General features: G+C 38.8%; 1 protein-coding gene across 3 annotated transcripts in view; it reads left to right on the top strand.

The window, feature by feature from the left end:
• Positions 1 to 21,354: 21,354 nt before the first annotated feature.
• LOC131068805 (oleosin) overlaps positions 21,355 to 23,728 on the top strand; it is an 81,387-nt gene continuing 79,013 nt past the window's right edge. The window contains exon 1 of one of the 3 annotated variants that reach the window (XM_059207989.1): positions 21,355 to 21,976. Coding sequence is in view for 1 of the 3 variants with exons in the window: in XM_058004077.2 (XP_057860060.1) it covers positions 21,447 to 21,860 (414 nt within the window). In the remaining 2 variants the exon portion in view is untranslated. Of the gene's footprint in view, positions 23,119 to 23,728 lie in introns of those variants that run through there. The other 2 variants (XR_009112070.2, XM_058004077.2) reach the window with 2 other exon arrangements.

Raw genomic sequence — 23,728 nt, 5'->3', positions numbered from 1 at the left:
AAGAGCCATCAAAATACAATTTCCATGTGGAGGATGTGGTAACAGTCATAATGAACTCATCTAGTAATTCTATGAGAAGAGGATGGTCGCCTAGAAGTGGAGCTTCAGCCAACTGATCTGCAATGACTTGTCCCTTGATTGCCTTTCTGTCCACATATTCAATGTCAAACTCGCTTAAGAGCATGACCCATTTGGTGGTTCTACCAGTGAGAGTAGCTTTGGACAAGAGATATTTAAGTGGATCAATTTTAGCAATTAATTTTGTCTTATTATTTAGCATATAGTGTTGTAGTTTCTGTGTGCTGAACACTAATGCCAAACATGCTCTTTCAATGGGGGTTTAATTGAGTTCATATCCTACCAACGTCCAACTGACGTAGTAAATGGCGTGTTCCTTCCCTTGATCATTTGTTTGCGCCAATAATGCCCCCAATGCCACTGCAGTAGCACATGTATATAAAATAAGGGGTTTTCCAAGAGTAGGAGGCATCAATACGGGAGGTGATGCTAGATATTCTTTTAATTTCTCAAAGGCCTTTTGACATAGGCAATCCCATTTAAATTTTGTGTCTTTACGCAACAGGTGTGCAAATGGATGGCACTTGTCTGCTAGCTGTGAAATGAAACGCCTAACAAACTGGAGTTTTCCCTTGAGACTGCGCAGTTGTCTGAGAGTTTTTGGTGGAGGCATTTCTATAATAGCTTTTACCTTTGCGGGATCAACCTCGATGCCTCTGCGGGAAACAATGAATCCCAGTAGTTTTCCCGATGTAATGCCAAACACACACTTTTTGGGATTTAGGCGCAGCTTGTATTTTTCCAATCTTTCGAAGATCTGTTTTAGAATGGGGATGTGTTCTTGTCTTGTCTTGGATTTTCCTAGCAGATCATCCATGTAGTCCTCCATAATTTTGTGCAGGAGGTCATGAAAAATTGTTGTCATTGCCTGTTGATACGTAGCTCCAGCATTTTTAAGGCCAAAAGGCATGACCCGATAACGGAAGGTACCCCATGGTGTTGTGAATGCAGTTTTATGTTGATCCTCATCTGCTATCCTGATTTGGTTGTATCCAGAAAACCCATCCATTAGCGATAACATTTCATGTCCTGTTGTAAGGTCCACAATCATGTCTATATTGGGGAGCGGGAAATCATCTTTAGGACAAGCTATATTTACATCTCGGAAATCTGTGTAGATGCAGATGCCCCCAGCAGGTTTGCCGACAAGTACAATGTTGGAGACCCATTCAGCATAATCTATTGGTTTCATAAATTATGCGTCTAACAACTTTTGGAGTTCCGCCTTGACCAAGAGTGCAATATGTGGGTGCATTTTGCGCAATTTTTGTTTTACAGGTTTTGAATCTTGGTGGATGGCGAGATTGTGAACCACCAAGGCAGGGTCCAACCCTGGCATATTGGAATAGGACCATGCAAAATTGATTTTTACCTCTGTAAGGAAGTTGATGAAGTCTTGTTTCTTGATTTCTGTGAGGGATTTGGCAATGAGCACATTTTTCAGAATGACCTCGGTGCCCATGTTGATGTTGTCTATTTCTTCTATCAAGAAATTTGATTTGTCCTGTGGAAGGTAACCAATGGTAGGGAGGTCAAATCCCTCATCGTCAAGTGTCTTTTCTAGGTTTTCACTTTCAGATACGCCCTTTGTTTTTATTTCTTGTTCATCCAAAGGCGCCTCAGGGAGGTTTTCACCTAGGGAATCATATCTTTTTCTTTTATTATCTTTTTTGTGGCTAAGGGCATTGACTTGACTACCAAAGTATCCCTTTTCGTGTAGTTGAATACCCTCGATTCTACTACAATCTTCCATAGTTTGCGTTGTTAAGAGAGCAATGAGAGCATTATCGTCAGCGCAAATATCTAAAGTCGGTTTGTCTCGTTGGCCCCAATCAATGAGTTCAAGATGGACAAGATGTAGCTCATGTGAAGTGGGAGGGGTTACAGGGGTGATGGTATTGATGTAAGCATCCAAGAAGATATCTTTCTCATATTCATAAGGCATTTCGTGGAATTCCTCTTCGTTAGTGCTTTCGATATCCGAAGAAGGACTAGAAGGGGCACCAGTGATAGTAATTTAAGGCACCGGGGTGTACCCCAAGCCTCTATTGTATCTGTAGGAGATAGGATTTATGGGTGTTTTTCTTCCTTTCTCCTCTAGTCCTAGGCCGTGTCCTTTGTAACCCATTTTTTCAACTATGGCAGATGCTTTTGGGTACATTTCTTTGGATATTCTTGTTGGATCTTCATCTTCTTCCCGGTACAACCATGAAGAGATATCTGCTTCGAGGCTCTCATTATCAAGTGGGCCCCATTGCTGAAAGGTGGTGTTTTGGCATTGCATGACTGGTTTTGGGTCCTTTTTTATCTCTTTTGGTTTGCCAAATGACTTAGGAGAGAGAGGGAGGTTGGCTATTAATAAAATATCCTCCAATTTGTATTCTCCATAGCCATTGTCCAAGATCTTGATTTGATTATCTGGTTGGGATGATGTGGAGGCAACATTTGATGTGTCAGATGGAGGCATTGGCGAGGGTCTATTTAGTGGGCAATGATACAGATGCTCCCCCTCTAATAGTTTGCAATATTGAAAAGGTTGGGGATCACCTTTGATAGTGATCTCTCTTCCGTTATAGGAGAATTTGATGCATTGGTGATAGGTGGAGGGTACAGCCTGCAAGGAATGAATCCATAGCCTCCCGAAGAGAATGTTATAGGGGAGGTCAAGATCTAGTATTTGGCAAGGGATTTCAATTATAATGGGGCCCACTTGAAGATGTAAGGTGACCACGCCCTTTAAAATTCTTTCAGCATCATCATATGCCTTTATTGTGATCCTTCCTGATGTGTCTATCAGATCCTCAGAAAGTCCCAATTGTTTTATTAATTTGTATGTACACAGATTAAGCCCAGATCCACCATCTATTAGGATACGTTTGACCTTGTGCTTGTGGATAAGAGCTTCAATGTGCAAAGGTTTGTTATGGTCTTCATCTGCGGGAGCATCTTTGGAGTTAAATACAATGTGCTGCTAGGCAGCAAGGTTTCCAATGAGGGCTTGGAATTGGGTGGTGTTGATGCTATCTGGAACGCGTGATTGGAGAAGGGCTTATTCCAAAATTTCTTTATGGACTAGGGAGGTCTTAAGAAGTTCCAAAATGGAGATCTGCGCGGGTGTCTTCCCAAGTTGATCAAGGAGGTCATATCAGCGGGTGGAAGACATGGGTGGGGGGTTTGGTGGGGGAGGAACTCCTTGGATGGTGACTCTTCCTCGGCGTGTAGTTGCATTGCAGTCATTTTGGAAATGGGAGGTGGAAGGCATGGTGCCTTGAATGACTATCCTAGTAGGATTTGGTCTGCTTTGGGAAGAAGGAGAATTGACTCCTTGGATGGTTATGACATTGACATGATTGTCTGCAAGTTCAATGTGACCTACAAAAAATCAAAACCAGTTATGTGATTAGCGTAGTCATAACCCATTGCGTTAAATGATGAGCCTTTTCCTTTATCATGCTTCGGGAAGGGTTCCTAGTACATTTTGAGTTTGTCATTGTTATTACCAGGTTTTGTATTTGCTATCTCAATCTCACCTCTATCAATAAGATCTTGTATGTAGATCTTCAGTTTCATACACTTTCGTGTATCATGTCCCTTGATACGATGGTATTATACCATCTTGGTTTAGGTTGATTGGGGTCAAATGAGCGAGTGATTGGAAAAACCACTATACCTGCTTGGACAAGTTTTTGAAACACCACTTCAATAGGCTCAGCCAGAGCAGTGAAATCTCTTGGAGTCATGTTATTCGAACGGGGTGGTCGTCCCTGGATTGAGACATTGTTGTGAGGTTTTTGGGATTGATTTTGGTTGTTGAATTGATGATTGTTGGTGGTGGATTTTGGGGGAGCGGCCACAGTTTGGACCCACTTTGCATCAGTTATACCATCATTGACCACATTTTTGTTTTTGGACCAGAATTTTGGCTTGTCGTTATAATAAGAGGAAGAACTTTGTGTTGATTTCTGGTAATGTTTCAAGGTTCCTTCCTCCAACAAGACACATTCGAGGGCGAGACCCTTATCTGTCAATTTTTGGAAGGATTTGATACATTGAGATATTAAAGGTCTTGAAAGTTCAGGCACCAAGTTCTTTTGGAATAGCTCAATTTGATGTTGTTCTAGCATGTCCCACTGGAATTTCTTGATAAGATGTCGCCATCTTTGTAGGAAATTGGCGAAGGTTTCTCTGGGCATTTGTTTTGTATTACATAAGTCCATCATAGATAAATCATTACCCATGTTGTATGCATAGTGGGCCACAAATTTTTCTACCAAGTCTGGAAAAGAGACAATGGAACCTCGTGGTAAAGATGAGAACCATGCCAAGGTGTCTCCTATGAGACTCTTGTGAAAGAGTCTACGAAGATAAAGGTCACTATAGGAGACTTCTTGGCATAAGATGTGGAATTCTCGGACATGGTTGTGGGGATCTCCTTTGCCTTCATACTTGGTGAATTTAAGGATCTCAAATCCCGGGGGATATGGTGCAACTGATATAGACGAGTCGTAAGGACAAGGGAAAAACTCTTCGAATGAGTAATTTTTTCTTTTATTAGTCCTTTGTTTCATGTCTTTGATGATATTCTTCATGTCTTGAATTTCCTTGATGAGGTCTTGTTGTGGACTTTGATATTGATGAATTGTATTTGCCCCAAGAATTGGATGAACCAAAGAAGGTGCACCACCACCAATATATTGATATGATGAGGAGGTGGGAACGTGGGATGTGATGACCGATGTTGCTGGGGTTTAAGGGACAGTTGGTTGCGGTCCGCCAACTTTTGTGATGGGATTGAATACGGCCTGGATAAAATTTGCGACATTGTTGGGAGGAAGGGAAGTTTGTGGAATAGAAATTTGTGGTTGAATAGAAGGAGGTGGTATAGAAGTTTGTTGGAGAATGAATGAGATCGGATTTGATAGTGGTATGGATGGTAAGGAGGAAGAAGGTGGGATGGAGACCATGGTGGGAGGTACCGCTTGTGGCATTGATTGAGCCTGGATGATTGATGGGGCTGCAATTGATTGAGTTTGAATAGTAGGTGCAGCACTTTGTGTGGGAGCGAGGTCTCCTTGTGGTTGTTGGGTGAGAGCGGATCTATTAAATTCAGGCGGAAGTTGAGCTCCATGTTCAAGAAGAGTTTTTAGAAGTGCAGTAGGATTGTGTTTAATAAACTTTTCCATCATCTCTTGGTTATAAGAATCCGCTAGGAAAGTTTGCACTTCTGGACAAAGTTCATCTTGGTTAACCATGTCAAGATTTTGACTTTGATCTTGATTGCTAGGTTGCCCACTTTATGTATGATCTTGCATGGGATCTTCATATAGAACATCAATATCCGACATGCCATATTGTTGTTCAACCATCTTTTTCTTTTGGGATCGAGTTGCGACCATACACGATATTTGTGATGAAAGGACTTAAGAAATTTATGATGAAAGGACTTAGGAAATTTGAGGATGATTGATGGAGGAGGTATAGTAGTGATGGTTTAGAAGAAATTTGATGACTAGGTTGTCTTTGGTATGAACATGAAGGATCGATTCGAATGACAAGTTGTATGAAGGGATACGACCACCCTGATTTGGATGATAGTTGGTGTTTCAAAGGACAAACTTGAATGTTGATGGAGATGACGGACTCTTAGCTTCTCTCTGAGGCTTATGAAAAATGGGACAGACAGAGTTTTGACGCAATTTTGGACTTTGTGTGGGTAATGACTTGGACAATTGTTTGTGTCTTGACAAATGTTTTTGCAAAGTGTTTGGGGATAGTGATGTGTTTTTAGTCTACTCTTGGCAAGTATGTATCAAACAAAGCAAACACAGTGATCAAATGCATATTATATCAAAGACACTCATGCTCATATACAACATTCTTAAGGCTGGCAAGGACAATAGTCATTGAATCCCAATTGGTTTCCCATCTACGCTTACCTAGAGTGGACACTTAGATGCTTGACCCCACTGGCTCCCCTCCACGGCACTCACTTCTCGGGGCAGCCAAGCATCAATTCCCATGAAAACTCCTCATGGCGAACTTTGTGTCTCTACTAAGGGTCGTAAGAATATGGGCCGCTTCAGAGGTCCGACCTCCTGCACCAATGACTAGAAGGTTTTTGGCCACTATGAACAAGGTATTTAGTAAGTCTTCCCGGTAGGAGCTACCCTTCGAAGTTGCGCAAGCACAATTGAGGCCTATAGCCCAACGAAGCACCAAGAACATAGTAGTCACACAAGCGTGATTAAGATCTCTAGGATCCTACTAAGCACCCAATGTGAGAGTGAACTCTCATATAGCCCCAACCATTAACCCTTTCGTAGTCAATGACCTATTTATTATAGTGAGTTGGGAACCCCAGGTCCAAGTGTACTCACTTGGGTCGTTCCCCTCCTACCTTCTCAAAGAGCAAGTTGGGAGGGCAGGCCCGCTAGAGATAAACACACAATCAAACAAGAAAAGGTTGGAGGGTTTGGATTTATGATCATCTAGTAAGACGAGAGCATAATTTCCTACCTTTACGCTTTTCTTAAAGACACATAAGACAATGGTTCATTCCATTTTAATTAATATCTAGGTGCCTAGTTTAAATAAATGCACAAGATTTAGTTGGATCAGCTAGGCAACCTGCAAAACAACTTGATTAGTAGTTTTGAAAAATGGAGTCTTCAACAAGCGTCCTGCAAAACAACTTGATTAGTAGTTTGAAAAAAATGGAGTCTTCAACAAGCGACCTGCAAAACAATTTGATTAGTTTGGAAAAATAGAGTCTTCAACAAGCGTCCTGCAAAAAACAACAAAATGACAAAAATATTAATTTTTTTTATTTTTTGGGAATGAATAGAAAAACATGAATAAAAACTTTTTTACTAATGACAAATGTGGATTTGAAGAAAGCTTTGATGGGTAAATGGGGTTTGACTAGGTTTTTGCCACTTTCCAAGGGATAGGCAAGTGAAAAATGGGGATTTTGGAGGAGAGATGAAGGAATGAGAAAATTTGTCAAAGAGGGGCAAAGAAGCAAAAGTTGGAGATGGATAATATGGGAAAAATTTGGAGATGATTGGATAAAAGGGGAAGAAGTTATGGCAAACCCTAAAAATAGCGAAATATGGGATTTAGGCTTCAAAAAGTGGATTTTTGGGATAAGGCCCCCAAGGAAGAAAATGTGGAAAATGGCAATGTGGAGAATCTGGTGGAGTTTGGAGGAAAATGGAGTCAAGATAAAGAAGATATGGTGAAAAAACAGAAAAATTTAACCGTAGATTTAACAAAGCAGACAGAAACCCTAGATTTAACAGAGCAGAAACCCTAAATTTAACAGAATAAAAAAAATGTCAAAGGTCTGGATTTCTGATTGTCTAGATAGACGAGCATAATCTCCTACTTTCACACTTTCCTGTGGTCAGACAGATTATATTTAAATAGAGCAGATAACAGGAAATGAAAAAAAAATTAAAAAAATGCAGACTATAGTTAGCGCCTAAAACTTTCAGACAGATTAACAGAGCAGACAGTAGCACTAAACAAATAGAAAAGTGTCAAAGGTCCGGATTTCTGATTGTCTAGATAGAGAAGAGCATACTCTCCTATTTTCACATTTTCCTACGGTCAGAGCATATGGTCGCGCTAAACAGAATAGAAAAGTGAAAGATCTGGATTTCTGATTGTCTATATAGACAAGAGCATACTCTCCTACTTTCACACAGATTATAATTAAACAGAGCAAATAACAGAGCGGATAATAGGAATTCAAGTTCCCACAAAAACGCTCGTGCTAATCGCAAAGCTATCATACTGAAACTGAAACTGAAACTGAAAAAGAACAGAAACAAAAACGAAACAGAAACAGAAAAGAAGCTGTTGCGTAGAAATACAGAGCCGCTATTCTGGAACCTGCAAAAAAAAGATTTTTTTTTCTGCAGTCGCGCTATTCTGGAACTTGCCTCTCACAACTCACAAAAACCTTAAAAAAAAAAACATTAGTTCTTAGGGACGTGGGTCCCACCAAACGTGCCAAAATGAAGAGGGGAAAACAAATTTGAAGGTCAAATGATCAAAACATAACGAAATAAACATGTAGAATGCTAAAATATCATTAAAAGACCATTTCACCTTGCTATTTTACCTTCTCCTTCGGATTGAGCTTGATGAAGTGAAGGCACCCCTTGATAATGCTCCACTTGATGTACTCCTTTGATTGATGGATGTGGATGACTCTCCAATGTTGTGCACAAATGGAATGGATTTGAAAAATGATAAGGATAAGATGATCAAGTTGCCAAGATGATTTCCTGGGCTCAAAAGGGCAGCATAAACTTACTGGATTTCAAGATGTTTTGAATGAAGGGATGGAGCCCTATTTTATAGGAAGAGGAGAGGGAAATGGATGGCTAGGATGAATTCGAGATGAAGGGTTAAGATTTACTTGTGAGCTCACACAAGGTCCAAGAGAGGGTGTGGAGACCAAGAAATATGCCTTAAAGACATTTCGTATCTCCACACTCCACAAGATGCATTGGAGGAATTAAAAATTCCTTGGGAGAGGGGATGCCTAGAGGAATGTGTGATTTCAAAAATCTTACATTCACCTAGGAAAAGAGTATTTAAAGCTAGTGGCTGGATGAAAAGGACAAAGAGTTGACTTTGTGGCTAATCATGATGATTAACCATTAACGACTCATTAGGAGGGGGATTAGAGGAAATGTTAGGTGGGATTAATATTTGTAGGAGAATTTGACCAGGAGAGAGAATGAGTGGAGGGAATAAAAAATTAGAAGAATAATGTTAAGTGAGTTTAGGGAGTTTCTAGAAGAATGAATTAAGAAGATGATTTGTAGGAATCATGTAGGTTAACTAATTAATTGAAATTAATTAGCTAAGAGGAAGATTTGTGAGGATTTGATTTTTTTAGAAGAATAAAGAAAGGGATTGATTTAATCAATCATATGCTATAGTGACAATATTAATTATATTTAATTAATATTGAGAGGAATTTGAATTAACATAATTAATTAATTAATTATGCGAGGAATAATTAAAATAATTATTTTTAAGTGTCTACAGTGTCTATTCGTCAGAATGCCATACAACTCTGCACACTCTTCCTCCATTCCAGCAACCAACCACTCATTAGGGGCCTTCCATCTCTCCATCTCCAGCCGCCCACACCTATACACAGCCTTGAAGTCACTCACCCTAGACCACCCCGCCTCCAAAAACCTTTGGCAGAGATTCCCAAGGTTGGGAAACTGATCCAGGATGGGGGGTAACCATCCCAAGAGTCATTCCAGAATAGGACCTCTTCCCCACTCCTGCAAATCCAAAAGAGACCTTCCTTGATAAGACAAGCCCCCTTCTTAAGAGTTTTCCAAATCGTTGAACCTTTACCATCAAGCGGATATCTTGGAATTTCCTCCATTGGGATCCTGTGCATATATTTGTAGCCAAAATCCTAGCCCAACCATGATCCTGCTCAACACACCACCTCCAATATAATTTAGCCATCAAAGCCTCCCCAAATAAAATAAACTGCCTTAAACCAAGCCCCCCTGATTGCTTCGAGCTACACACCAACTCTCAATTGACAAGACACCATTTGGAGGAGGAGAGGCTACCTGCCCATAAGAATTGTGTAGCCAGAGAGTCCAATCCCTTCAAGAACCACTTAGGAGCCACTTGAAGCATACATCAATTAGTCGGAAGAGCCTAAACCACCGACTGAATCAGCTGAACCCTCCCAGCAAAGCATAACCATCTATTAGTCTAGTGATCAACCTTCGTGCGAAATTTATCCAAGATACCCTGCTAGGATTTCTTAGGAGGGTTACCAGGAGAAATAGGAATACCCAAATAAGTCAAGAGCAAAGAGCCAACTTGGAATCTCAGGATAAGAGAAATCCTCCTTTAAATAGAACTAGGAGTATTGAAAAAGAGGATATAAGATTTATCCTCATTAATCATCTAGCTCAAAGCTACAAGATAAACATCCAAAACCTTTCTCAAATTAGTGGCCTCTCTGATCCGAGCAAGACCCATCAGGTCCGTGTCATCAATGTACTACAAGTGAGACTATGGTTGCAAGTCATTACCCCAACTTTATCCCTGAATAAATCCCCGACCCACATTATGTTTGATCAACCTCCCTAGGCCCTCACCTAGAAGAATGAATAGGTATGAGGATAGGGGGTCCTCCTGGCGAAGACCCCTAGATGCACCGAACAGCTCGATATGATCTCCATTGATTAGCACCGAGAAAGATGTAGACATTACACAGCTCATTACCCATTGGATCCATTCATCAACAAAGCCAAACGCCCTGAGAATCTTCTGCAGGAAGGACCAATGAACTCTATCATAAGCCTTAGTCAAATCAAACTTAATAAACATAGCTTTTTCCTTGGAAATTACCATAGAGTGAATAGTCTCCGTAGCAATGACCACCCCGTCCAAGATTTGGCGCCCTTCCACAAACCCACTCTGCTCCTCAGAGTGTACATAGCAGTGTCGAAGACTAGCCTCCCTTGTCTCCACCACTCTGCAACAAGAGTCTGCAAAGAAGGATCCTGAAGCCACATAAGTTGGAATTTGAATGAAGGAGAGGGATCGACCTGAGCAGAAGAAGGAACCAACTTGATGGGCCAGTGATCGGATCCTCTCCAGTCTAGAATCTCCGAGCTTGTGGACCACTCCCCATCAATCCAAAAACTAGAAACCAGAAAATGATCCAGCCTTTCCGCAATCCAATACTCCCCTATCCTCCTATTGTTCTAGGTGAGCAGACCATTACCAGGCTTAATGTCAACAAGATGCAACGAAGCTATATTATCTCAAAAAAGGAAAGACGAAGGTTTTAACCGCATAACACCCCCTTCTTCTCACTCAACTCAAGGATGGCATTGAAATCGCCCACCATAATCGAAGGATGAAAGGGGACCAACCTCTACATACCAGAGATATGGGACCATAAATTTTTCTTACCCTAAAGATCAGTGGGGGCATAGATGTTAGTAACCAAGATATATTCCCTAGTCTCAAGACTAGAGACAACCCTGGACAACGAAGATCTGGAGGCCACCCACTAGTCAAGATGAATCCTTAGAGGGTTCCAAAGACAGGCCACCCCTCTCGAGGAGCCCATAGCCCCAATACACTGACACTGGCATCTCCCCCAAATCTTTGGCACTAGATCCATCATACTTTCCACAGAAAGTTTTGTCTCCTGCAAAAATAGGATATCAGGAGCATGGCTCCTTATTAACTCCCGAACAACTTTTTGTCTAGGGCCACTGTTCAAGCCCCTCACATTCCATGATAAAATAATCATTTAGGGGGATTGGAAAAATGAGAATCCAGAGTCTTTACTAACCCCGACTCAACCAAATTCTCCCCCATCAATTTGATCTTCTCTAAGTCCTTTTTTCTGCTAGCCTTTGAACTCTTCTCTGATGATCCTTTCTTAATGTCCTTCTGGTGGATACCCAAATGTACTCCCAACTTGTTACTTTTGGCCCCAATAGATTCCAATTTTTGAGCTGAAGGAGAGCCCTCCCACCCAGCCAACTCCACTACAATACTAGGTATGGACCCCAATTGAGCTACACCTAGCTGATCCATCTCCATTTGCTAGCTCCCAACAATTTGCAAAGCCTGGGTCGAGTCCCAAATCACACTATCATTGGCCAACCCTAGAGCACCCTGATCCAAAGGAGTAAGCCCAGGGTTCACCTCCTATTGGGTGAGGTCGTCCAGGGCTTCAAACCTGTTGCAAGTATCCTCTTCCTGTCTCTCCTATAAGGGCCTCTTTCGTCCCTGATTCCTGTTCTTTGTCTTAACTGGGACAAAACCATCAGTACCCACAGCTTCCCCAGTCATGGTGGTTTTTCCTTTATCAACCCCATATGTGTTACAGGTTGGCTATTGAGATTGGCGCACCATCAGTTTATACCTAGGACACTTGTGTTGCAAGTGACCGTACTCATGACATAGGCGACATCGGAAAGGTAAAGTCTAATAATCCAGTTGCTGAACCTGGGAATAAGAACCCGCACACATAACAATAGCATCTAGAAAAGGCTTACTAAGATCAATCTCAACATAGATGCGAGTGAAGGTCATTACCCTTCTCCCCAGGATTTGCGAGGATACTCCAACTGGCCTCCCAAGCACTGAAGCGAGCATCTGTAGCACATCCTCCCGACAACATTCCACTGGAAGTCATGGTAAGCGGACCCACACTGGGACCCTATTTGGGAGTTCCTCTGAAGGGTTGAACCCTGCATGCCAAGGTTTGATAAACAATCTAACCTGGTTGTAAAAATATGGCCCTCCTTTAAAAACCCTACTTCGGTCCTCCATGCAATTGAAGGTAACCATAAAGTAGTTGTTTGCCAGTAACATAATCTCCATCTCCCCTTCCAGAGCCCAGTTTTCCAAAAATTGTAGAGAGACCCTCATCCCCCAAAACTTGCAATATAACAAATGTTTGGAAAAGTAATCAACATCTTTATGATGAATACTAAGAGGGGGGGTGAATTAGTATGCCAAAAATTACTGTACTTAAACACTTTACTAGACTACCAGTAAACCAGTAAAACAATTTAGCAAACAAACTGGTTAGCACACATGCAAACCAAATAGCAAATAATGCATTCACCCACAGAAGCACAAACACCATAACACAAGAGATTTTGACGTGGAAACCCAAATGGGAAAAACCATGGTGAGATGAAACTCACAAGTAACTATCTGCAGAATAGGAACTAGTTTGGTTAAAGTCAGACCAGTTAAGGTCATACAATGTTCTTTACCAGAACAGATCCTGTTAGGAATATCAATCTCTGTTAGGAGATAAGTCCGGTTAAAGACTACCTTGCTAGAGGATTTTAGATCCACAAATGTGAACCACCTTGTTAGAGGATTTACAAAAGGCTTTTTGGGCCTACCCGGTTAAGGGCTTCACACTTGTCGAAGATGTGAGTAATCAACAAGTGAGTGATCTATCAAATAGCACGGATTGTTTGGTTAGATCCTTGATAGCTCGTTTCTAATGCATTCCGGCATTACTTCAGTCTTCAACACATTCACATTCTACCTCTTCACGCAGGCCTTAACTTCTCTTCTATATTCACACTGACAAAAACACATCAACCACCTTAAACCCTAGCAACCACCTAAAACCCTAGACATGATGTCCTTATCAAGGAATTTAATTTCATGTCGGTCCAATAGGATTACAATGCAATTTCCTAGGTTCAATGCATCTAGACATATTTGGTAACACGACACAAAAAGCACCGCCAGAGTGTCGGCACCGCCAAACAATCGGTGGATGGTAACTCATCACAAAATGTCGGTTGGTAACTCATCACAGAGTATTACCGATTCATACAGAATATCTATTTAAGTAAAAACCGGTTGCCGGTTTGACAAAATGAAGACTGGGAAATATGAGTTGTGCCGCTTCATTCCTTCGTACCGCTTGAGATCCTCGAACCGCTTGGGGTCTTCATACCACTTCTGATCGGTAAACACTTTCTGCAAAACACCGATAGTCTAAAGACTATAATACATCATACCGGTTGGAACAAATATCGGTTGAGCTTTAACTAATACATATAAAGAGTAATCTCAAATCAAGTGTGTGTCCATCAATGACAATCACAACATCAATCATCAAAAATGCACATAGAGAGATAGAGGAAGGGGGAGAGAAATAAATAGAGAGATAAAATGAGGTATATGGAGAGATAAAAATAGAGAGATAGGGATGTACATAGGGAGTGATAGAGAGGAAGAGATAGAGATATATAGATGAAGAGGGAGATGGAGAGATATAAAGAGATAAATATTGAGACACCTCCCACCCCTTGCAGCCACCACTCCACCTACCCCCGCAGCCCTGGCGCCAACCCTTCCCACAACAACACCCTCGTCTGCAGCCTCCACCCTCACGCCGCCACACTAGCATGCAGGCCCTCCTACGAGATAGGGCTATGATGCCCTAGCCCACGCTCGGCTCCCTCCACGTGCAACGCCGCAATCAGGTTTTTCGCCAATTCTCTTCAGGCAAACTCAGTACTTAATTTTAATTGAGTATTACTTTAGAGTGATAATAAAAATTTTATTTGAGCATTACTAACAAAGTAATAAAATGGAAAAATTGTCCCCTAAGAAAATATTTTGCACTATATGCTACTAAAGAATCACTCTATATAGATGAGGTATTAAACTTCTTCACTATTTCTTTGGACTCCAAACACATGCATGTTAATTCAATGGAGCTTATATATTATTCAATACAAAACATAACAAATGGCATTGGACTTATAAATATTTGTCATATGTGAAGGCTTGAAATGATGTCATTGTCGATATTTTTATGCATAAAAGGCATGGAAGGTCAAATAACTAGAAAATATTGGTCTCTTTTTAAATACGTAATTTGTATATACGTGAGATCATTTGATAGGCATATGGAAAATGATATTTTTCGTGCAACTAAAGTCTCAATGGAGAAGTGATAGAGTGATATACATGAAGAGATTGTGAAACATAGAGGGAGAGGGAGGGGGAGAGGGAGGGATAGTTAGATAGATAAAGGATGAGATAAATTGATTAAGAGATAGAGATATAAGGATATAGAGAGAGAGAATTGTAGAAGTGGAGATATACAAAGAGGTGGATAAATAGGGAGAAATGGAGATAGAAAAAGGGAGATAGAAAGAAAGAGGAGGGAGAGAGAGGGAGATAGAAAGAAAGAGATAGAGATATATGGGGTGACAAATAGAGAGATAGAGATAAATGGGATGAGAAAGAGAGAGAGTTAGAGATACATGATAAGAAAAGGGAGAGAAAAGTGGAGATAGAGAGATAGAGGAAGAGATGGGTAGAGGGAGAGAAAGAAGAGGAGGGGAGAGGGAGAGATAGCTCAATATATAAAGAGAGAGAGGGAGAGAGAAAGAAAGAGATAGAGATATATGGGGTGACAAAGAGAGAGATAGAGATAAATGGGATGAGAAAGAGAGAGAGTTAGAGATACATGATAAGAAAAGGGAGAGAAAAGTGGAGATAGAGAGATAGAGGAAGATATGGATAGAGGGAGAGAAAGAAGAGGAGGGGAGAGGGAGAGATAGCTCAATTTATAAAGAGAGAGAGGGAAAGATGGATATATATATATATATATATATATATATAGAGAGAGAGAGAGAGAGAGAGGTGGAGAGATAGAGGAAGGGGGAGAGAAATAAATAGAGAGATAAAAAGAGGTATATGGAGAGATAAAAGTAAATTGATAGGGATGTACATAGGGAGTGATAGAGAGGAAGAGATAGAGATATATAGATGAAGAGGGAGATGGAGAGATATGAAGAGATAAATATTTAGACACCTCCCACCCCCCGCAACCACCACTCCACCTACCCCCACAGCCACGACGCCAACCCTTCCCACAACAACACCCCCGTCTATAGCCTCCACCCTCACGCCACCGCACCAGCATGTAGGCCCTCCTACGAGATAGGGCTGCGATGCCCTAGCCCGCGCTCGGCTCCCTCCACGCGTAGCGCCACCATTAGGTTTTTTGCCAATTCTCTTAAGGCAAACTCAATACTTAATTTTAATTGAGTATTACTTTACAGTGATAATAAAATTTTTATTTGAGCATTACTAACAAAGTAATAAAATGGAAAAAATGTCCCCTAAGAAAATATTTTGCACTATATGCTACTAAAGAATCACTCTATATAGATGAGGTATTAAAATTCTTCACTATTTCTTTGGACTCCAAACACATGCATGTTAATTCAATGGAGCTTATATATTATTCAATTCAAAACATAACAAATGGCATTGGACTTATAAATATTTGTCGTATGTGAAGTCTTGAAATGATATCATTGTCGATATTTGTATGCATAAAAGGCATGGAAGGTTAAATAACTAGAAAATCTTGGTCTCTTTTTAAATACGTAATTTGTATATACGTGAGATCATTTGATAGGCATATGGAAAATGATATTTTTCATGCAACTAAAGTCTCAATGGAGAAGTGATAGAGTGATATATATGAAGAGATTGTGAAACATAGAGGGAGAGGGAGGGGGAGAGGGAGGGATAGTTAGATAGATAAAGGATGAGATAAAGTGATTGAGAGATAGAGATATAAGGAGATATATAGAGAGAATTGTAGAAGTGGAGATATACAAAGAGGTGGATAAATAGGGAGAAATGGAGATAGAAAAAGGGAGATAGAAAGAAAGAGGAGGGAGAGAGAGAGAGGGAGAGAGAAATAAAGAGATAGAGATATATGGGGTGACAAAGAGAGAGATAGAGATAAATGGGATGAGAAAGAGAGAGAGTTAGAGATACATGATAAGAAAAGGGAGAGAAAAGTGGAGATAGAGAGATAGAGGAAGAGATGGGTAGAGGGAGAGAAAGAAGAGGAGGTGAGAGGGAGAGATAGCTCAATATATAAAGAGAGAGAGGGAGAGAGAAAGAAAGAGATAGAGATATATGGGGTGACAAAGAGAGAGATAGAGATAAATGGGATGAGAAAGAGAGAGAGTTAGAGATACATGATAAGAAAAGGGAGAGAAAAGTGGAGATAGAGAGATAGAGGAAGATATGGGTAGAGGGAGAGAAAGAAGAGTAGGGGAGAGGGAGAGATAGCTCAATATATAAAGAGAGAGAGGGAAAGCTGGATATATATATAGAGAGAGAGAGAGAGGTAGGGAGAAAGAGGAAGATAGAGGTAAAGATGAAGGTGGAGAGACAGAGGAAGGGGGAGATAAATAAATAGAGAGATAAAAAGAGGTATATGGAGAGATAAAAATAGAGAGATAGGGATGTACATAGGGAGTGATAGAGAGGAAGAGATAGAGATATATAGATGAAGAGGGAGATGGAGAGATATAAAGAGATAAATATTTAGACACCTCCCACCCCCTGCAACCACCACTCCACCTACCCTTGCAACCCCGATGCCAACCCTTCCCACAACAACACCCCTGTTTGCAGCCTCCACCCTCACGCCACCGCACCAGCATGTAGGCCCTCCTACGAGATAGGGCTATGATGACCTAGCCCATGCTCGACTCCCTCCACGCACAACGCCACAATCAGGTTTTTCGCCAATTCTCTTCAGGCAAACTTAGTACTTAATTTTAATTGAGTATTACTTTAGAGTGATAATAAATTTTTTATTTGAGCATTACTAACAAAGTAATAAAATGGAAAAATTTTCCCCTAAGAAAATATTTTGCACTATATGCTACTAAAGAATCACTCTATATAGATGAGGTATTAAACTTCTTCACTATTTCTTTGGACTCCAAACACATGCATGTTAATTCAATGGAGCTTATATATTATTCAATTCAAAACATAACAAATGGCATTGGACTTAAAAATATTTGTCATATGTGAAGGCTTGAAATGATGTCATTGCCAATATTTGTATGCATAAAAGGCATGGAAGGTAAAATACCTAGAAAATCTTGGTCTCTTTTTAAATACGTAATTTGTATATATGTGAGATCATTTGATAAGCATATAGAAAATGATATTTTTCATGCAACTAAAGTCTCAATGGAGAAGTGATAGAGAGATATAAAGAGTGATATACATGAAGAGATTGTGAAACATAGAGGGAGAGGGAGGGGGAGAGGGAGGGATAGTTAGATAGATAAAGGATGAGATAAAGTGATTGAGAGATAGAGATATAAGGAGATATATAGAGAGAATTGTAGAAGTAGAGATATACAAAGAGGTGGATAAATAGGGAGAAATGGAGATAGAAAAGTAGAGATAGCAAGAAAGAGGAGGGAGAGAGAGGGAGAGAGAAAGAAAGAGATAGAGATATATGGGGTGACAAAGAGATAGATAGAGATAAATGGGATGAGAAAGAGACAGAGTTAGAGATACATGATAAGAAAAGGGAGAGAAAAGTGGAGATAGGGAGATAGAGGAAGAGATGGGTAGAGGAAGAGAAAGAAGAGGAGGGGAGAGGGAGAGATAGGTCAATATATAAAGAGAGAGAGATAAAGATGGATATATATATGTAGAGAGGGAGGGAGAAAGAGGTAAAGATGAAGGTGGAGAGACAGAGGAAGGGGGAGATAAATAAATAGAGAGATAAAAAGAGGTGTATGGAGAGATACAAATAAAGAGATAGCGATGTACATAGGGAGTGATAGAGAGGAAGAGATAGAGATATATAGATGAAGAGGGAGATGGAGAGATATAAATAGATAAATATTTAGATACAGTGATAGAGAGATAGAGATATAAGGACATATAGAGAGAGGATGATATGAAGAGAGGTATATAGAGATAGGAAAAAATATAGAGAGAGGAGGATAAGTAGAGAGGGAAGAGAAAGCGAGAGATTGAGATATATGGGAAGAAAAAGAGAGAGGGAGGTAGAGATGGAGACTTATAGATGGGGATAGATAAAGAGGGAGCAAGGGATGGGAGAGAGAGAGAGAGAGAGAGAGAGAGAGAGAGAGAGAGAGAGAGAGAGAGAGAGAGAGAGAGAGAGAGAGAGAGAGAGAGAGAGAGAGAGAATGAGAGAGAGCTTAATATATAGAGAGGGAGAGGGAGAGGAGAGATATATATAGATGGAAAGAGATAGGGAAAGATATAGAGATATATAGAGATAGATGGAGAGATATACACAAAGAAATATATAGATTAAAAGAGATAGAGAAAAGTGAGAGGGAGTGATAAAGAGAAAAGGAGATATATTGATAGATAACGAGGGGTTTGAAGAGAGATATAGATTACAAGTAGAGAGATATAGATAGAAAGAGAGAGGGGAATAAACAGATAGATATATAGAGTAGAAGAGATGGAGTAAAGAGGGGGAGGTCAAATAGAGATAAATAGAGTGGAGAGGAGATGCAAAGAGGGAGTGATAGGGAGAGAGAGGTAGAGATGGAAGTAGAGAGGGAGAGGGAGAAATAAAGATATAAAGAGAGAGAGATAGAAAGATATGATATTTTAAGTGATATATAAAGAGGGGTAGAGTGAGGGATATATAGAGTGGAAAAGTATGAGAGATAAAGGAGGTGATAAAGAAAAGTAACAAAGAAAGAGAGAGGGAGAGAGATAAAGAAAGGTGAGAGAGATAGGTAGAGAGAAAAGGGAGTGTGTGTGAGTGAGAAGGATAGAGAGAGAGATATGGAGGAAGAAACAATTTGTGTATGTGAGAGAGAGTGAGAGAGAGAGACAATTCTCTCCTTAATTTGTCCAAATATGTGTCTCCATTAAAATAAGTTACAACTTGAAATTGATTTTTATTTTGGAAACACAAACATGTCACACAGAAATGTAGTACTTAATTATTGATATTTTAGAAATTTGAACTACGAATCTCCATCTTGAAATGTTCATTAGACCTTACAAATATATTGAAAGATATATATGAGTAAGACAATATTACAACTTAAAAAATAGATTGTATATGTATAAATATATAAGTAAGAAGGTATCACACCTTAAAAATAGATTGAAAGATATATATATATATAAGTAAGAAGGTAAGTGTGATTGTAGAACTGAGATAGTCACATATAAGGCTATGTAATAGATTATTTTGGTATTAAGAGATGAAATTATCCATTTTCCTCTTAAAAAAATGATTTTTGCATAAATTTTTCACATGCTATTTGAGACATTTCATAAATTTCACATGCTATTTGAGAAACTAAATATATTCCATAAAAGAAACACAAAATATTTTGATGCAATGTATGAGATTTGTATTGGATTCAATTGTTTAAAGGATTTTTGCATTAACATTTTAGGGCACTCTATGTAAACCATCAAATTGTTTAGCATTTAGCTTTTTATTTCCTTTCTTTGTTCATTTCCCTTTTATTTTCTCCTTTTCAATTATTCCCCCCTTTTAACTATTACTTCTAACCTTTTTCTATTTCTTTTAATTTATGGTTTTCTTTTTCTTATTTCTTTTATTTCCATTGACTTTGAACTTTGTGCTCCTCATCTTTCCATGTCATCTATTTAATCAAACTAAGTCTACTTACTTTCATTTTTCTCATGTAGTTTCTCTCTTACATCGTGATGATGGTTCATGTAGTGTGACGAGAAATTGCAAAAATCATTTACACAGTTGAATCCAAAAAATTTCATAATATCGTATTTATAATAATAAATAAAGCGACATACAGTAAATGACATTAAAGATAATTATAATATAAAATTATATAAATTAAATATAAAATCAATAATAAGTATTTAAATAAAAATATATGCAATAGAAATCTATAAATATAAAACTTACTTTTAAATCTTATGTGTATAATCAATCCCCTTTCAATTGTGATGCTTCTCCAAAAAATAAATAAATTATAATTCACATTTTAATTTAGTTCTTCCTTGTGTATTCAATAAAATTATTTTAAGTTTTTTTTCATCATTCCTTTAACTTTGATACTGTAGCATATATATAAAAACAAAGTTAATGTGATTCTCATGCCTCATATTAATGTCATGTCAAAGTGAGTTAACCCTAGTAAACCATATTCATTCGTGCACGTGGCTTCACTAACTCCTGTTTTGAATAAGTTATGAGAGATAATTTCTAAAAGGAATTCCTCCTGTATTTTCCTATTACCGTCCATTCCTCTTAACCGTAAAGTGTGTTGTTATAGTTGAATAGCCTAATATACTATAGAGATTCCTTGGAGATAACTGTTCGAATAATATGCAATGCACATTAACAATAATTGAAGTCAATATGAAGACTTGAATCCCCCTTACAAATCGGATTTTTGAGCTCCTTAATCGATGTCTTTTATGAAGCATACATCGCATACGTGTCTTTTAAATTAAAATGATAACAGTTGGAACTTGGCACGAAATTAAAATGATAACTACAAATATGTGCTACACAGACACTGACGATAAATGATCCTTGTACGAACACGTGGGAATAAAAATTTAAAAAATGAATGCTCACGAAAAACGAACAAAGCACGGTGTTATAATAAAGTATGGGACATTCGCGTATTGTCAAAAAGATTTACACAAATATAAATCGATGACGTGTTAAATGGTACTGATAAAATTGGACGCATACGATCGTTTCGATGGTCTTGCTTCCCTTCTACAAAATTATCCACCGTTCGATGAAAAACCGAGGTCGTCTCTTTCAAATAAGAGACGCTCTTCAGCGTAATTAAATATCTGCAAAAATCAAAAAACTGAATCGACGACATTTATCTAGAAGTGGGTAAATTGGTAAAAGTAAATATTTTTCGCCTACATTCAAAGCTTCAATTATCGCGTCCTCCTTTATTAACATAAAAAGTTTGTGGATCTACAAAGGGAAGTCTTTAAAGCTTTTTATGGGCTTGAAGATGGCTGAAGGATATCACGGAATGGGGAATAAAAGCCATGACTACGCATCAAATTCCACCCAGGTTTTGGGTGCTGCAGCCCTGGTGACATCTGGGGTAATTGTGCTGTTTCTGGCAGGCCTATCTGCAGTGGCTCTGGTGCTTTTGGCCCCTGTATTGGTCCTTTTAAGCCCCATATTGATTCCTGTAGGAGCCCTGATATTTGGAACAGTTGTTGGGCTTCTTTCTGCTGTCTGTTTTGGGCGAGCATTAGGTTTTTGTGTTAGATGGTTTTACAACTATGTGAATGGCAGGCGTCCTTCTGGTTCCGATCAGGTAGAATATGCGCGTATGAGGGTAATTGATACAGCAAGTCATGCTAAGGACAAGGCGAAGCTGCGGCATGCTGCCCCTGGAGCTTAAGGAAGATTCTTGTTGTATTGCACAGCCCTGGTTGCATCTAGATCTGTCATTTATCTTTTGATGGGGGAACATCAGATGATTGGAGTATACTGGGGCAGGCGGTACGCCCATTTCAGGTATCTTCTCTTGGTTCTTGCATCTGTTTCTTTTCAATCCCATTTCTATGCATTTAGACAGAACAGTGTCCTTTGAAGTTATCCTATAGATGCTATTATGAATTCATGGCTGATGTCTTTATACTGGACCAAGTTGTTCAGATTAGATTTTTATCCCCTGTATATCTTTCTTCTCAATCTCTTTTCCACATTGCTCAGAACAGTATCTTTTGAAGTTACCCTATAGATGTTTTTATGAATTCATGTTGGATGTCTCTATGTTGGACCAAGTTGTTCAGGTTACATTTGTATTCCCTATATATCTCCTCTGTATACAGGGGATTACAGGGAACAATTTCTTCTCAATATCTTTTCTGCATTGCTCAGAACAGTATCTTTTGAAGTTATCCTATAGATGTTATTATGAATTCATGGCTGATGTCTTTATGCTGGACCATGTTGTCCGGATTAGATTTGTATCCCCTGTATATCTCCTCTGTATAGTAGTATACAGGGGATGATAGAGAGCAGTTCTTCTCAATCTCTTTTTCTTAGAACAGTATCTTTTGAAGGTATCTGTAGATGATTTTATTTATTTATGGCGGATGTCTTTATGCATGACCAATTTTTCTAGACTAGATTTGTATCCCCTGTATATCTCCTCTGTAACAGAGTATGACAGAAGACATTCTCAATTTTTTTTCTACATTGCTCAGAACAGTATCTTTTGAAGTTATCCTATAAGTGTTATTGTGAATTCATGGTGGATATCTTTATGCTGAACCAATTTGTCTAGAATAGATTTGTATCTCCTGTATATCTCCTCTGTAACAGGGTATGATAGAAGACATTTCTTCTTAATCTCTTTTCTACATTGCTCAGAACAGTATCTTTTGAAGTTACCCTATAGGTGTTATTGTGAATTCATAGCGGATATCTTTATGCTGGACCAAGTTGTCTAGAGTAGATTTATATCCTCTGTATATGCCCTGTGTATACAGAGGATGACAGAGAACATTCTCATTGTGTGTATCCATCTTGTGCCATGTGTATATATTCCCTCTGTATACAGGAGATGACATGAACATTCTCATTGTTTGTATCCATCTTGTACCTCCTCTATATGGAAATTGGAATGCATAACCAATGAATTGTGTTTATCAGATTTCTTTTAATCCCTTATCCTTTCCAAATATATCTAAGTTTTAGTGTAACTTATTTCCTTCTGGTTTACTGTAACTTTTTCTTCTTCTGGTTTCTGTAACCAAAATGTGATGTAAATTTTTCTATTAGCTAATTATATTAAGTATTCGATATCTGTTCTTTGTATGTCAATCTCATAAATGGCCTACTTTAATTACATGTCAAATGTGTTAATAAATTCATATCATAATTGTCCTACTTCAATGAGCAATGAGCAAGTGATCCAAATGTTTGCAAAATGAGTTCTTTGATACCAATTTTTTAAACGTATTGTTATTATTATAGTGTTAGAAATAACATTAAAGTAAATATAATTTGATAAAAATGTTATTAGACTTTTATAGTGTTATTGAAAGATGGTATATTGATTTTTAATGATGAAAATAGAAATGGAGGATCAATAAGGAGATTAAACATTATCTTCTACTTTAATAAGAAAAGAATAGGCGATCCATATCTTTCAATAATAAACATTCTAGATATTGTAACAAAAATTATTTTGTTGTTACAAATTCTATTTTTATTAAATCTCTGGAGAAACTTCAAAATGGCTCCTTAACTTCATCCTAT

Source organism: Cryptomeria japonica, chromosome 7 (assembly GCF_030272615.1).
Source record: "Cryptomeria japonica chromosome 7, Sugi_1.0, whole genome shotgun sequence".
NCBI classification, from domain to species: Eukaryota; Viridiplantae; Streptophyta; class Pinopsida; order Cupressales; family Cupressaceae; genus Cryptomeria; species Cryptomeria japonica.
This window is presented reverse-complemented; position numbering and strand designations above follow the sequence as displayed.